This window comes from Oncorhynchus tshawytscha, linkage group LG19 (assembly GCF_018296145.1).
Source record: "Oncorhynchus tshawytscha isolate Ot180627B linkage group LG19, Otsh_v2.0, whole genome shotgun sequence".
Taxonomy (NCBI): domain Eukaryota; kingdom Metazoa; phylum Chordata; class Actinopteri; order Salmoniformes; family Salmonidae; genus Oncorhynchus; species Oncorhynchus tshawytscha.
This window is the reverse complement of record NC_056447.1, coordinates 13,031,232-13,047,117: the sequence shown is the minus strand read 5'-3', so window position 1 is coordinate 13,047,117 and position 15,886 is coordinate 13,031,232. Positions and strand designations below refer to the sequence as shown.

Below are 15,886 nucleotides of genomic sequence, written 5' to 3'. Positions count from 1 at the left end.
TACATACAATACCCCATAATGCCAAAGGGGATTGGAATTTGTAAAAACATTTTTTTACAAATGTTTTGAGTCAAGTTTTCAACCCCTTTTGTTGTGGCAAGCCTAAATAAGTTCAGGAGTAAACATTTGCTTAACAAGTCACATAATAATAATAATAAGTGCAATAATATACATGATTTTTGAATGACTACTTCATCTCTTTACTCCACACGTACAATTTATCTGTAAGGGATGAATATTTTTCCGGAATTCTACCAAGTTTCAATACCGGGAATAATACCACAGAAACTGTAAGTGCCAATTTAAAGTGTTTGAAACCAAGATATGGTCAGGGTTCTCCCAAAATATGATTGCTGCTGCGCCACTTTGCCTTCTTAGCTGCACCTCCTATGTAAAGATTTCACAGCAAGTGAAACTGATATTTCGTAATGATAGAGTAGCTTTGATCGTCACTGACATTAATTGTGAACAGGCCTTTCATAAATTCAGAGCATTATCATGTTCCTTAATTATTTCAGCAGTAGGCCTAGGCTATCTCGACACAGAGCTTGCTCAGGACGCACAGAGCGCACCCCGAGTAGGCCATACAATGTCGAATCATACAAACTTTGCAATGCCAGTTAAATAAAAGTCAAATCACCAAAGTTGATAAGTTTGCTAGATAACCTCCCATGAATGACAGAATATCTCCTATTTGTTAAAATCAAGTTGACGATTATACAGATAGCAGATCAGCTCATGAATAACGTGGGAGATGAAGAGAGGAAATTGTTTTAAATATTAAGGTCTCTTATATGGGGACCAATTCTGTTAAAAATATCCATATCTACTCTCATACCGTTTGTTGATCACACATTCTCAAACGACACTCATATGGGCAGCAATATGAGACAGCACAGAGAAGCGGGGGAAATGTTCTAGTGGTATTTTGACATGCGTAGGCGAAACATGCTTTGATAATGCAGTCTATGGATTACAGGATAATGTAAGGATTTTTTTTGTTTGATAATCAGACAGGCTTTTGGTCGGGAGTAGGACTGGCTACTACACGAGTGAAGCGCAAAATCCACTTGTATTATATGCTAGCAAAATGTCCTGAACAGGTAATATAATGTATGACCAATCTAGAATAAAGGTGATAATTAGCACTCACCTCAACTTAGCTAACATTTTCCCAGCCTAATTGTTACTAAATATCCAAACTGAGATTCAGTGAAGACAAAGATCTGACATTGATGGATTTATCTACACGGGCACCCCAAACTTGTCTCAAGTCAGCCCAATGGTGCTGTCCCAATCAAAGAGGTGCTGAAATGATCATCTAGGTGACAACACACAACAATTGCTTTAAATTAGTACAACAGTTTGTAAATGACTTTGGGAGTTTCAGTTAGAATTTATTACATTATTTTAATTAGATTAGCCTACATCATTCCAATATTTTCATCATTCAGTTGATCATAACTAAGGGGAGTTTTCCTCTCTGTGCTTTTTCAAGGCCCAGTGGCTGTTTTCTCATCTCCAAACTGTGCTGCCGCCCGCCTATACCGCATTGTTCTCAACACCAGTTTAAGTCAATATAGCTAACTATTTTCTAGAAATCTGTCTTTTTTGCGGGGGGTTTGGGCTCATTTAATTTCTGTGATGTCGGCCCAGGCCTGGGCTCGGCTTCAACTCACCGGGCTTGGATCGAACCTGGATTGAATTTTCCACTCTGATAAACTCTCGTTGGGTTCTGAGAATATGAAATATACTTGTGTCACTGAGGCAGTGCTGAGGTTTAGAGGGTCTACACCAGAAGTTAATGGTTATAGGAGGAAGGTATATAGTGGAGGGTCTAGACCAGAAGTTAATGGTTATAGGAGGAAGGTATATCGTGGAGGGTCTAGACCAGAAGTTAATGGTTATAGGAGGAAGGTGTATAGTGGAGGGTCTAGACCAGAAGTTAAGGGTTATAGGAGGAAGGTATATAGTGGAGGGTCTACACCAGAAGTTAAGGGTTATAGGAGGAAGGTATATCGTGGAGGGTCTACACCAGAAGTTAAGGGTTATAGGAGGAAGGTATATAGTGGAGGGTCTAGACCAGAAGTTAATGGCTATAGGAGGAAGGTATATCGTGGAGGGTCTACACCAGAAGTTAAGGGTTATAGGAGGAAGGTATATAGTGGAGGGTCTAGACCAGAAGTTAAGGGTTATAGGAGGAAGGTATATAGTGGAGGGTCTAGACCAGAAGTTAATGGTTATAGGAGGAAGGTATATAGTGGAGGGTCTACACCAGAAGTTAATGGTTATAGGAGGAAGGTATATAGTGGAGGGTCTACACCAGAAGTTAATGGTTATAGGAGGAAGGTATATAGTGGAGGGTCTAGACCAGAAGTTAATGGTTATAGGAGGAAGGTATATCGTGTGTGCAATTTAAGCTTGGAATGTGCTGAGTGCAGGGAAACGATCACTTGTGGCAGGCATTGATAAGGGGAGAGAGCCATGGATTGGTGATGGAGGGGGGTTGAGGTCAGGTCACCTGAGAGAAATCAACGTTTTTTGCCTGTATCACCAGTGTCCTGCCTAGCAGTAAACAATGACGTTTGTACAGATGAGTAGGAGGGGACTCAGCCTATGAGGAACAGTTAAATATCAGTGCTTGTGTGAAAAATGTTTTTGTCTGAATGCAGCTATATTGACCCTCTGGGAAGAATAAACTTGGTTAAGCGTTTTACTCTGAGAATTAGAACGTAACACTCTAAACTGCATTCTGGTCTCGTGTGCAGTGTCAATTATGCGTGTGCTTTGAATTAATGCCGACGTTGTGTGAAGTAAATACGCTAGGCTAAAGGCTTCTATCCAACAACCTGTTTGGCAAAAAAATGTAGTGGCATATTATCGAATCTGCTGCTGTACATGTTGTGTATTTTGTGGTATTGCATTATTGCGACATTGAGGGAATATTTTTGTAATTTTCCTGTTTTGTAGTTTTTATTTTTTCGGGAAATGTGAAGAGTGATCCCGGTTACCTGTGTTAATCCCTAGTAAGGTCCTTCAGTCGAGCAGTGAATTTCATACACACATTCAACCACAAAGACCAGGGAGGATTTCCAGTGCCGGTGCCTTGCAAAGAAGGGCACCTATTGGTAGATTAGTATGAGGCCCAATGTTGACTAAAACAGTTTCATGGCTGTGATAGGAGAACTGAGGATGGATCAACAACATTGTAGTTACTCCACAATACTAACCTAACTGGCAGTGCAAATAAGTAAGCCTGTACAACAAGGCACTACAGCAATACTGCAAACAAATGTGGCGAAGAGAATTCACTTTTTGTACTGAATACGAAGTGTTATGTTTGTGGCAAATCCAATACACACATTACTGAGTACCACTCCATATTTTCAAGCATAGTGGTGGCTGCATCATGTTATGGGTATGCTTGTAATCATTGAGGACGGAAGTTTTTAAGGATAAAAAATAAATGTAATGGAGCTAAGCACAGGGAAAATCCTAGATGAAAACCTGGTTCAGTCTGCTTTCCACCAGACACTGGGAGATAATTTCACCTTTCAGTAGGACAATAACGTTAAACACAAGGCCAAATCTACACTGGAGTTGCTTACCAATACCAAGACAGTGAATGTTCTTGAGTAGCTGACTGTACAGATTTGAATTAATATACTTGAAAATCTACGGCAAGACCTTAAAATGGTTGTCTAGCAATGATCAACAACCAATTTGACAGAGCTTGAAGAATTTGAAAAGAATTATGGGCAAATGTTGCACAGTCCAGGTGTAGAAAGCTCTTAGAGACTTACCCAAAAAGACTCTTAGCTATAATCACCGCCGAAGGTGCTTCTACAAAAGTATTGACTGAGGAGTGAATACTTATGTGAATGACATTTCTGTATTTAATTTTCAATACATTTGGAAAGTAAAAACATGTTTTTACTTTGTCGTTATTGGGTCTTGTGTGTAGATGGGTGAGAATGTTTTTGTATTTTGAATTCAGGCTGTAACACAAGTAAGTGGAATAAGCCAATGAATACTTTCTGAAGGCACTGTACACATTGTCTGCATGAAGATTATCATTCATAAGTAGTGCCAAATGGTGGTTTCTCTCTGCTCATAGGGTAGAGTACGTGACATCATCTACAAGGGGTCAGAGGAGCGGATTCGCCGAGCCGCACAGCCTGATGGGATGGTGCCACTGGTAAGTCAAAGATAGTGAATATAGGAAAATATCCAGAAATGTATTTTTTCCTTAAATAAAAAGCGTCATGGGAATACCTAGACGGCAGGTAGGCTAGCGGTTAGAGCGTTGGGCCAGTAACTCAAAGGTTACTGGTTCGAATACCCGAGATGACAAGGTGAAAAATGATGTGCTTTTGAGCAAGGCAATTAACCCTAATTTGCTCCAGGGGTGCTGGCTGACGCTGTGAAACAACCCATTTCACTGTACCTCTTGCGTGTACTGTATGTGATAAAATAACCTCATTTTATTTTATGAGCCTGCAACACATGTAATGATGTAACTCCATTCAGGTGTCAGGGCCTGTGTTCTTCTGCAGGAGGGTACTCGAGCGATTGCTGAAGGCCCATGTTACCCCTCCCCTTGACGGCTGCACGTACATGGGCATGGACTCTGGGGCACCACCCATTCAGGTATGCAGTCTTCATCTTTACTTCTCATTTCTAATTCTCATTTTCTTTACCTCTCTTTGTGCCTGTCACTCTCCATTTCATCTTCTGTATCAATTTCACTCTTCCATATCTTTGCACCCTCCCCCCTCAAACGCTGTTCTGTTTTTTTCTAGGTTTACACAAAGCTGGTTTTATTCTGATACAGCCTTATCCTCTGTTACATCCCTTCATTGTCTTTCTTTCCATGGTTATTTATTATCTGCAGATCTCACTCTTCCTGGATTTGTTGATGTGTCTTTGCTCAGACCTGAATGAGTCAGAGTTTGTGAATGGGGAGAGGGCGGGCTGCAGTTCCCCCATCAGTCAACAGGGAGCAGTAGTGAGGAGCGCACGGGCCTTACTATGGAGGATACTGAGAGGCACTACTCTCCATATGGGTATGTCTCTTTCTATGTGGTACATCATTCTCTGTACATGCCAAATGTGCCATCCTATTACAAGTGGTTCATAAGTGTGTTTGGTTTTCTCCTTGCAGTTTACGTTCCTGGCGGTTGCTACGACTACCTGACTCTGTCCGGTAGAGAGCACATTGGCCGCCTGACAAAGAAGGGGACAGAGAGAGACACTTTGTCACACATACAGGTACCGTACTGGCAGTGGCGGTCGGTGCCGTTTTTAAGATGGAGTATTTTTCTTGTTAATGAGCATGGCCTTATGTCTATTACAGCATATTGGATGACTGTCATTCATATTCCATTCACCCAGCTCAATGTAACATCGATAGGTTTAGGCTACTACATGATACTAATTTTCCCTGTGCCCATCATGAGGTTGCTACAACCTAGCCTATGAATGAAAGTTTACAACATAGGTGCACAGGTCGAGACAATTTTAAGTTATCAAGGTGACAGACAGTGACACTGATCTAGGATGTAATCGTTAGTCCATCCGTTGCAAATGAGAGTTTCTATTGGACAAATTCAGGTATGTTCCGTTTGCTGACGTTTTTAAGGAAAGTTTTTCAACAGAAACGGCGGAACGAAGACGCCCCTGATCACACACAAACATAGATCACTTTCCTCCTTGTGTGTATATATATAATTCCTTCTCGCACCTTTTCCATTCACTTGTGGGCTTCAGCTTTCAGCTTTCTGTGACCAAGTGAAAAAAGCTTTCCAAGCCAATAAATCAAATCAAATTTATTTATATAGCTCTTCGTACATCAGCTGATATATCAAAAGTGCTGTACAGAAACCCAGCCTAAAACCCCAAACAGCAAGCAATGCTGGTGTAGACGCACGGTGGCCAGAACCTAGGAAGAAACCTAGAGAGGGACCAGGCTATGAGGAGTGGCCAGTTCTCTTCTGGCTGTGCCGGGTGGAGATTATAACAGAACATGGCAAATATGTTCAAATGTTCATAAATGACCAGCATGGTCAAATAATAGGTCTGGGACAGGTAGCATGTCCGGTGAACAGGTCAGGATTCCATAGCCGCAGGCAGAACAGTTGAAACTGGAGCAGCAGCACGGCCAGGTGGACCGGGGACATCAAGGAGTCATCATGCCAGGTAGTCCTGAGGCATGGTCCTAGGGCTCAGGTCCTCCTCCTCTGAGAGAGAGAGAATTAGAGAGAGCATACTTAAATTCACACAGGACACCGGATAAGACAGGAGAAGTACTCCATATATAACAAACTGACCCTAGCCCCCGACACATAAACTACTGCAGCATAAATACAGCAATGATACCCCGGGACAGGGCCAAACAGGAAGGATATAACCCCACCCACTTTGCCAAAGCACAGCCGCCACACCACTAGAGGGATATCTTCAACCACCAACTTACCATCCTGAGACAAGGCTGAGTATAGCCCACAAAGATCTCCGCCATGGCACAACCCAAGGAGGGGTGCCAACCAAGACAGAATGACCACATCAGTGACTCAACCCACTCAAGTGACGCACCCCTCCTAGGGACGGCATGAAAGAGCACCAGTAAGCCAGTGACCCAGCCCCTGTAACAGGGTTAGAGGCAGAGAATCCCAGTGGAACCGGCCAGGCAGAGACAGCAAGGGCGGCTCGTTGCTCCAGAGCCTTTCCGTTCACCTTCACACTCCTGGGCCAGACTACACTCAATCATATGACCCACTGAAGAGATGAGTCTTCAGTAAAGACTTAAAGGTGGAGACCGAGTTTGCTTCTCTCACATGGGTAGGCAGACCATTCCATAAAAATGGAGCTCTATAGGAGAAAGCCCTGCCTCCAGCTGTTTGCTTAGAAATTCTAGGGACAATTAGGAGGCCTGCGTCTTGTGACCGTAGCATACGTGTAGGTATGTGGGGCAGGACCAAATCAGAGAGATGGGTAGGAGCAAGCCCATGTAATGCTTTGTAGGTTAGCAGTAAAACCTTGAAATCAGCCCTTGCTTTGACAGGAAGCCAGTGTAGGGAGGCTAGCACTGGAGTAATATGATCAAATTTTTTGGTTCTAGTCAGGATTCTAGCAGCCGTATTTAGCGCTAACGGAAGTTTATTTAGTGCTTTATCCGGTTAGCCGGAAAGTAGAGCATTGCAGTAGTCTAACCAAGAAGTAAAAAAAGCATGGGTTCATTTTGCTGCATCATTGTTGGACAGAAAGTTTCTGATTTTTGCAATGTTACGTAGATGGAAAAAAGCTGTGCTTGAAACAGTCTTGATATGTTCGTCAAAAGAGAGATCAGGGTCCAGAGTAACACCGAGGTCCTTCACAGTTTTATTTGACAGCTCAACCGCAAAGTGGTAGGTAACAAGCTCACAGGACTGGATGTGTAAAGCGTGTAAAAATCGTCTGTCCTCGGCTGCAACACTCACTACCGAGTTCCAAACTGCCTCTGGAAACAATGTCAGCACAATAAATATTTGTCGGAAGCTTCATGAAATGGGCTTCCGTGGCCGGGGCCGCTGCACACAAGCCTAAGATCGATGTGGAAGAATCTGACTGGCCTGCACAAAGCCCTGACCTCAACCCCATCGAACACCTTGGGGAGAAATTGGAATGCCGACTGCAAGCCAGGCCTAATCACCCGACATCAGTGCCCGACCTCACGATTGTGCTTGTGGCTGAATGGAAGCAAGTCCCCACACAAATGTTCCAACATCTAGTGAAAAGCCTTCCCAGAAGAGTGGAGACTGTTATAGCAGCAAAGGGGGGGACCAACTCTATATTAATGTCCATGATTTTGGAATGAGATGTTCAACGAGCAGATGTCCACATACTTTTGGTCATATAATGTAGCTACTATACTAATGCATTTGTAAACCCACTACAATCATGCAGTACAGTCAAAGCAGCTTAGCAGTTACATCGGCGGGCCCCTTTGGCAATAAATTAATACAACCTAAAGCTTACCTTGACTTGGAAGAGTTCCAGTGTTGGATAGCCATAGCCAGCTAGCTAACATCCTTTTCTGTTTGAGTAGGCTAAACTAGCTAGTTGCATTCAGCTAGCTCTTTCTCTCTTGCTTCTCCTTTATTCTGGAAGAAATGAATTTGTTCATCTGTTCAACTATTGTCTTTCTCTGAGTCAACTACTCACCACATTTTATGCGCTGCAGTGCTAGATATCTGAAGCTTATGCTTTCAGTACTAGTATGCTTTCAGTACTAGATTCATTCTGCGATCCTTTGATTGGGTGGACAACATGTCAGTTCATGCTGCAGGAGCTCTGATAGGTTGTGAGTCTATGGAAGGGGGTGAAAACCAAGAGCCTCCTAGGTTTTGTATTGAAGTCAATGTACCCAGAGGAGGACAGAAGCTAGCTTTCCTCCGGCTCCACCAAGTGCTGCTAAAGCTACTGTAGACCTTCATTGCAGAATAGTGTTTTTTTTTAAATCAATTATTTGGTGACTTGTGAATATATTTAGAATAGTTTTAACTAAAAAGGATCACTGTTTTATTGTTTCACTATTTTATTTTTATGAAATTTTCTGAGGAGCATGGTCTTCCTCTTCCTCCTCTTAGGATCTTCCACTACGTACTAGGTAAGCCTTCACTCGTAAGGTCTACACAAAGCTGCCATAAACGTGTCTGGAACAATAAATTGAATTGTGTGTGTTTAATATCTGTCCATGTATTTTTGTCTGTGTTGTCCTCAGAATACTCAGTGTGTGAGTGATGGAGGCAGGGTGATCAACAGTGTTCTGGAGGGGGACGTCAGTGTTGCGTCAGGAGCAGTTATCCAGCACTGCCACCTTCAGGTCTGGAGGAACTCAAACGTAGAATAAAATGTGTACTTAAAACATTTATTTCACTGTGTCCCCGTAAGCTTGGATGTTGTATGACCTTTGACCTCTTTTCCCAGGGACCAGTGGATGTGCATTCAGGTTGTTTACTCTCAGGCCTGGAAGTGACCTCATCTTCGCACATCCAGCAGCTGGCCTTAACCAATGACCACATCATCCAAGGGCACCACATACAACTGGGAGAGATGAAGATTACTGTTTATACAGTGCTGGGGGCTTACGATGATCTTAAGGTAGCAGGGCGCTGTCTTCTCTCTCCTCCTCCCTTCCACCTTCTTTAGATATTTCACCAACTGAATGGTAGGACTGTGGACAGAGGCTGCTTAGAATGTCTGTTGGTCTCTTACAGACTTTGCCTTCCCATAGGTTTCCTGCGATGACGATGGTGCCACCTTTCTGAATCACAGATGGAGTGACCTCTACAGCCGCACTGGAATACAGTAAGCGTGTTAGCTTGATTGCTAACCTACTCTGCTCATGATTTGGACCCTTGGAATGATGAATGTTATATTTGCTGGGTCCCTCTGCTCTTTCTCTCCCTAGGCCTGAGGATCTGTGGGGGTCCGGGAGGTCCCAGTCACTCATGGAGGCCCGCCTGTTCCCAGTCTTCCAGCCGCGGGGTGGTGCGGTGGGGCTGGAGGTGGGGGTGTGCTGGCTGTTGGGTGGGCCGGGGGCACTGGAGCAGTGGAGGGCCGTGTGGAGGCTCTCTCTCCGAGAGGTCCTTTCCCTTACTGACCAGGAGGGGGAGCTGCGCTGGAGGGAGGCGCTATTCTTCCAGGTGGGGAGGAGGAGAGTGATGGACAACTTGAAGAGCCAGAGCGATCGTGGGTTGTTGCCCAGCTTCAGGGCTGCCGTGCTTGGAGGCCAGCATGAGGAGCTCCTCTGCACACTAGACTCCAGTGAGTATTGATGTTCCTTTATTTGACCGTGAGAACACATGGGCATGTACACTGCAAGGAGTTGCAGTGTGGAGGAGTTAGTGTCTCAGGCACCATCTCATTTCTTTCACCTTTTCAACACTTGAAGTTTATGTTCTCTAAATGTGTGTTTGTGTGAATTTCTGGGGGTGCAGGTGCCTGAATGCATTATACAGGCTCATTTTGCACTCTTGCTGTCAGACGGCCATAAGAATGGAAAAAAGGCTGGTGGAGACCAAGTAGACATACTGTTATCTACGTGCAGACACGCTCTCAATGACAATAGTAATCTTGTGTGCTCCAGTTGCAGCGGGCAGCGGGGAGAACCTGGGAGTGGCGGCCCGCTGCCTGGCCTGTATAGCTGACGTGTTGGCCTGCCTGGCCGGGGAGGGCCGAGGGGGGCTGAGGAGTGGGCCGGCTGCTAACCCTGCCTGGAGCCATGCCTTCTCCATCCTGGAGCAGGGAGACCTGCTGGGTGGCGTCCAGGCCCTGGCCACCGAGAGAGCCAAGTGGCTCAGCAGGTCAGACCCATACTGATACTATTAACTATTAACTGCTGACATCTGCATATGCACCATAAAGTTTACTCTCTGCAATATCAATTCCTTAAGACTATGGTCAAGAAGGGAAGGAAACCATTAATTATTATAATACATTTAAATTAAGTCAGAAGTGACAGTATATGACTGCCCCCTGTAGGCCAGACTTGCTGGTGCGTGCTGCACGGCACTATGAGGCGGCCGGGCAGGTGCTGTTACGACAGGCTGTGATGTTATCACAGAGATTTATCTACATTGGTCAAGGTGAGGTCCCGCCCCTTGGGGAATGGCAAGATGTGGAGTGTCCTGCCAGACTGGACCTCTCAGGTGAGTCAACAGCCCTGTTCTTTCACCCCTAGAACAGCGTTTTTAAAACTCTGCGTTTTTAAAACGCTTTTTGTTTTTTCCCCTAATGTTACACAGCTGATTCAAATGATCAAAGCTTGATGATTAGTTGATTATTTAATTAAGCTGTGTAGCGCTAGGGCAAAAACCCAAATATGTAGCCCTTGGGGTCCCGAGGACCGAGTTTGGGAACTCTGCCCTAGACCTTTCCCTTACCCAAACTCTAATGGCAAAGCTCTTTTGAGGAGTTATCCCTACTCTTTTAAACCGGGACAATACCCCTAAAAACATGCCGTTAGTTTCTACACTGTTTATTTAGAACCTAACGGACATCTAGTCAAAGCTCAAACCAAGTTTATTCACCCACTGTGTCAAACAGCTGCAAAGATGTGTTTCCACCAGCACAAGTGTTTAAACCCCCTTTTAGTTGGAGTCTCCTCCTTTTCTATAAACACTACATCTTTGTTGTTAGGCAGGAAGTTAAGCGATGTGGGTAATAAACTGTTCCTTCTCCCTTCATGTGACCTGACCTCAGACCCCATTCCTCACTAATCCACAGCTATCCAGCCTTATTAGTGACCACAACCATGTGATTGCCTTTCCCTTACTTAGTAATATGCCAAACCCCTGGCTCTTATCCAACCTCCATTGACCCCACCATGTACATTCCTCATACATGTGCCCATTAACGCCATGTATAGCAAGCATTTCATACTGGAACCCAACAATGCTATGGGATGCTTAGTTTAACAAAAAATGGAATGGAAAGTCATTAGCCTGGTCCTATATCAGTTTGTGTTTTCTTGCCACAAAGCCCGTCGGAGTACTTCTCACAATAGGCTCTATCCCACAGGTGGCTGGAGCGACACTCCGCCCATTGCCTTTGAACATGGCGGTGTAGTGGTCAACGTGGCAGTGAAGGTCGACGGGAGACGGCCCATCGGTGCCCGAGCTCGTCGCATCAAAGAGCCCCGTCTGCTATTGGTCAGTTCCAGCGGAGTGCAGGATGATGCTATCGCCATGGAGACAGTTTGCGAGAGGCTGGAGGATCTGAAAGACCACTGTGTGCCATATGCACCTGGTAAGACTTAAATGGGCATTTTTATGTACATTTTTTTGTCCATTTAAAAAAAAACATCAAATTCATCAGAAATACAGTAGACATCGTTAATGTTGTAAATGACTATTGTAGCTGGAAACGGCAGATTTTTTTTCTTCTATGGAATATCTACATAGGCGTACAGAGGCCCATTATCAGCAACCATCACTCCTGTGTTCCAATGTCACGTTGTTAGCTAATCTTTTGCAATTATGTTAGCACAGCTGAAAACTGTTGTCCTGATTTAATGAAGCAATAAAACTGGCCTTTAGACTAGTTGAGTATCTGGAGCATCAGCATTTGTGGGTTTGATTCCAGGCTCAAAATGGCCAGAAACAAGTAACTTTCTTCTGAAACTTGTCAGTTTATGAAATGAAGGCCATTCCATGCAAGAAACAGCCAAGAAACTGAAAATCTCGTACAATACTGTGTACTACTCCCTTCACAGAACAGAATGGGCTCTAACCAGAATAGAAAGAGGAGTGAGAGGCCCCGGTGCACAACTGAGCAAGAAGACAATAACATTAGTGTCTAGTTTGAGAAACAGACCCATCAGAAGTCCTCAACTGGCAGCTTCATTAAATAGTACCTGCAAAACACCAGTCTCAACGTCAACAGTGAAGAGGCGACACTGGGATGCTGGACTTCTAGGCAGAGTTGCAAAGAAAAAGCCATATCTTAGACAATAAAAAGAAAAGATTAAGATGGGCAGAAGAACACACACTGTACAGAGGAAGATTGTAAAAAAAGTGTTATGGACCGACGAATCTAAGTTTGAGGTGTTCGGATAACAAAGAAGAACGTTCGTGAGACGCAGAAAAGATGCTTGACGAGTGCTTGGCGCCATCTGTCAAGCATGGTGGAGGCAATGTGATGGTCTGGGGGTGCTTTGGTGATGGTAAAGTGGGAGATTTGTTCAGGGTAAAAGGGATCTTGAAGAAGGAAGGCTATCACTCTGTTTTGCAACGCCATGCCATACCCTGTGGACGGCACTTAATTTTTGTTGAAGCCAATTTCCTCCTACAACAGGACAATGACCCAAAGCACAGCTCCAAACTATGCAAGAACTATTTAGGGAAGAAGCAGTCATGGTATTCTGTCAATAATGGAGTGGCCAGGCCAGTCACCGGATCTCAACCCTATTGAGCTGTTGTGGGAGCAGCTTGACCGTATTGTACATAAGAAGTGCCCATCAAGCCAATCCAACTTGTGGGAGGTTCTTCAGGAAGCATGGGTTGAAATCTCTTCAGATTTCCTCAACAAATTGATAACCAGAATGCCAAAGGTCTGCAAGGCTGTAATTGCTGCAAATGGAGGATTCTTTGACAAAAGCAAAGTTTGAAGGACACAATTTACTATTTCAATTAAAAATCATTATTTATAAACTCGTCAACGTCTTTACTATATTTCATATTCATTTTGCAACTAATTTCATGTATGTTTTGAACGGTAGTGTATGTGGGCTGTGTTGATCAGTATGTGTGTGTGTGGAGTCTTGTGTGGCATTTTTCCATGTTTAAAAAAAAAAGATCTTAATAATAATTCTATATCCTTGTGCGGTCTGTTGACTGCTATTGCGTGATCCAGTTTTTCATAAAGGCACATTTCTAGTTGTCATGTTTGATCACTTTGTCTTTGATCGTAGTCCAGGTCATGCTTTGTGATCAATCATGTTGTGGTAAAACTGTCAGCTGTCACTGTGAACACTAAAGGCTCACCAATTAAAAGGGTGCGTGAACAGAATCGATGTGTCTTTATGCTACACTACATCCCTGTTGGTCATATCTGGTCATCTGCTCCCATGTGTGTGTGTCCCAGCTGCCCTGTTGAAGGCAGTGTGTGTATGCAGCGGCCTGGTTACCTATCCCTCTCGGCAGTCCCTGGATGAGCAGCTCCTGCAGCGCTGGGGCGGAGGGGTGGAGATCCACACCTGGTCCCTCCTGCCGCACGGTTCAGGACTGGGTAAGAAGAGCAATGGGTTGTGCTCAATAGGGCATGTAACAGAAAACATTTTGCAAGACATTGGTCTTGCAAAACGGAGAATGTTTTGCAATGGAGAATGTATTGTCATTTTTATTAGAGAGTCTAAGTAGTCCCTCCCTGTTTGTCTGTTTTCTTCCATTTGGTGCCTAATGCACATGACCATGGGCCAGTGTCAGCGTCTCATAACACATAAACCACCACATTGTCTCTTGTTGTGGTGCTGCAGAAAAAGCAAAAAACACTACTTGGTCATCAATGACAAGTGGCACACATTGCCCGATCACTCCTTCACCCTTCTCTCCCCTTCCCCTCACATCCCCTCTCTCACTCTTTCTCCATCTTTCTCCCCGTTTTCTCTCGCACTGTTTGTTGTTGCACCTGCAGGTACCAGTAGTATCTTGGCGGGAGCGGTGCTGGCAGCCGTCTATAGATGCACGGGGCGAACCTACGACACAGACTCTCTCATTCACGCTGTTCTCCACCTGGAGCAGATGCTGACCACTGGTGAGACAACACGCACTCACAAAAACACATACAGTGCATTCAGAAAGTTTTCAGACCCCTTGACTTCTTCCACATTTAGTTTGTTACAGCCTTATTCTAAAAGGGATTAAATAAATACATATCTTCGTCAATCTACACACAATACTCCATAATGACAAAGTGAAAATAGGTTTTTAGAATTTTTTGCAAATGTATTAAACATTTTAAAAAACGGATACCTTCTTTAAGTATTCAGAACTTTTGATGCTCAGGTGCATCCTGTTTCCAATGATCATACTTGAGATGTTTCTACAACTTGGGAGTCCACCTGTGGTAAATTCAATTGATTGGGCATGATTTGGAAAGGCACACACCTGTCTATAAAAGGTCCCACAGTTGACAGTGCATGTCAGAGCAAAAACCAAGCCATGAGGTTAAACGAATTGTCCGTAGAGCTCTGGGACAGGATTGTGTCTAGGCACAGATCTGGGGAAGGGTACCAAAATATTTCTGCAGTATTGAAGGTCTCCAAGAACACAGTGGCCTCCATCATTCTTAAATGGAAGAAGTTTTGAACCACCAACACTTTCTAGAGCTGACCGCCCAGCCAAACTGAGCAATCGGGGGAGAAAGGCCTTGGTCAGGGAGGTGACCAAGAACCCCATGGTCACTCTGACAGAGCTCTAGAGTTCCTCTGTGTTGATGGGAGAACCTTCCAAAAGGACAACCATCTCTGCAGCACTCCACCAATCAGGCCTTTACGGTAGTGTGGCCAGACGGAAGCCACTCCTCAGTAAAAGGCACATTGCAGCCCGTTGGGAGTTTGCCAAAAGGTACCTAAAGACTCTCAGACCATGAAAAACAAGATTCTCTGGACTGATGAAACCAAGATTGAACTCTTTGGCTTGAATGCAAAAGCTTCACATCTGGATGAAACTTGGCACCATCCCTACGGTGAAGCATGGTGGTGGCAGCATCATGTGGGGATGTTTTTCAGCAGGAGGGACTGGGAGACTAGTCAGAATTGAGGGAAAGATGAACGGAGCAAAGTACAGAGAGAGCCTTGATGAAAACATGCTCCAGAGTGTTCAGAACCTCAGACTGGGGCTAAAGTTAACCTTCCAACAGGGCAACAGCCCTAAGCGCACAGCCAAGACAACACAGGAGTAGCTTCATGACAAGTCTATGACTGTCCTTGAGTGGCCCAGCCAGAGCCCGGACTTGAACCCGATCAAACATCTCTGGAGAGACCTGAAAATAGCTGTGCAGCGACGCTCCCCATTCAACCTGACAGAGCGTGAGAATATAATACAGGTGTGCCAAGCTTGTAGCATCATACCCGAGAAGAATTGAGGCTGTAATTGCTGCCAAAGGTGCTTTATCAAAGTACTAAGTAAAGGGTCTGAATACTTGTGTAAATGTAATATTTCAGTTTTTTGTTTTTAATAAATTTGCAAAAATGTTAAAATAAACACTTTTTGCTTTGTCATTGTGGGGTGTTGTGTGTAGATTGATGACCCTAACAATTTAATACATTTTGTAATGGGGCTGTAGCGTAAAAAAATGTGGAAAAAGACTAGGGGTCTGAATACCTTCCGAATGCACTGTACAC

General features: G+C 44.2%; 1 protein-coding gene across 1 annotated transcript in view; it reads left to right on the top strand.

The window, feature by feature from the left end:
* The window catches only part of fcsk (fucose kinase), a 39,919-nt gene that overhangs the window by 17,942 nt on the left and 6,091 nt on the right, over positions 1-15,886 (top strand). The window contains exons 7-19 of the mRNA XM_024379130.2: positions 4,118-4,198; positions 4,531-4,650; positions 4,895-5,066; positions 5,165-5,271; positions 8,762-8,863; positions 8,968-9,141; positions 9,275-9,348; positions 9,452-9,807; positions 10,130-10,346; positions 10,525-10,691; positions 11,563-11,790; positions 13,627-13,770; positions 14,176-14,295. Of these exons, the coding sequence (XP_024234898.1) occupies positions 4,118-4,198; positions 4,531-4,650; positions 4,895-5,066; positions 5,165-5,271; positions 8,762-8,863; positions 8,968-9,141; positions 9,275-9,348; positions 9,452-9,807; positions 10,130-10,346; positions 10,525-10,691; positions 11,563-11,790; positions 13,627-13,770; positions 14,176-14,295 (2,062 nt within the window). The remainder of the gene's footprint in view (positions 1-4,117; positions 4,199-4,530; positions 4,651-4,894; positions 5,067-5,164; positions 5,272-8,761; positions 8,864-8,967; positions 9,142-9,274; positions 9,349-9,451; positions 9,808-10,129; positions 10,347-10,524; positions 10,692-11,562; positions 11,791-13,626; positions 13,771-14,175; positions 14,296-15,886) is intronic.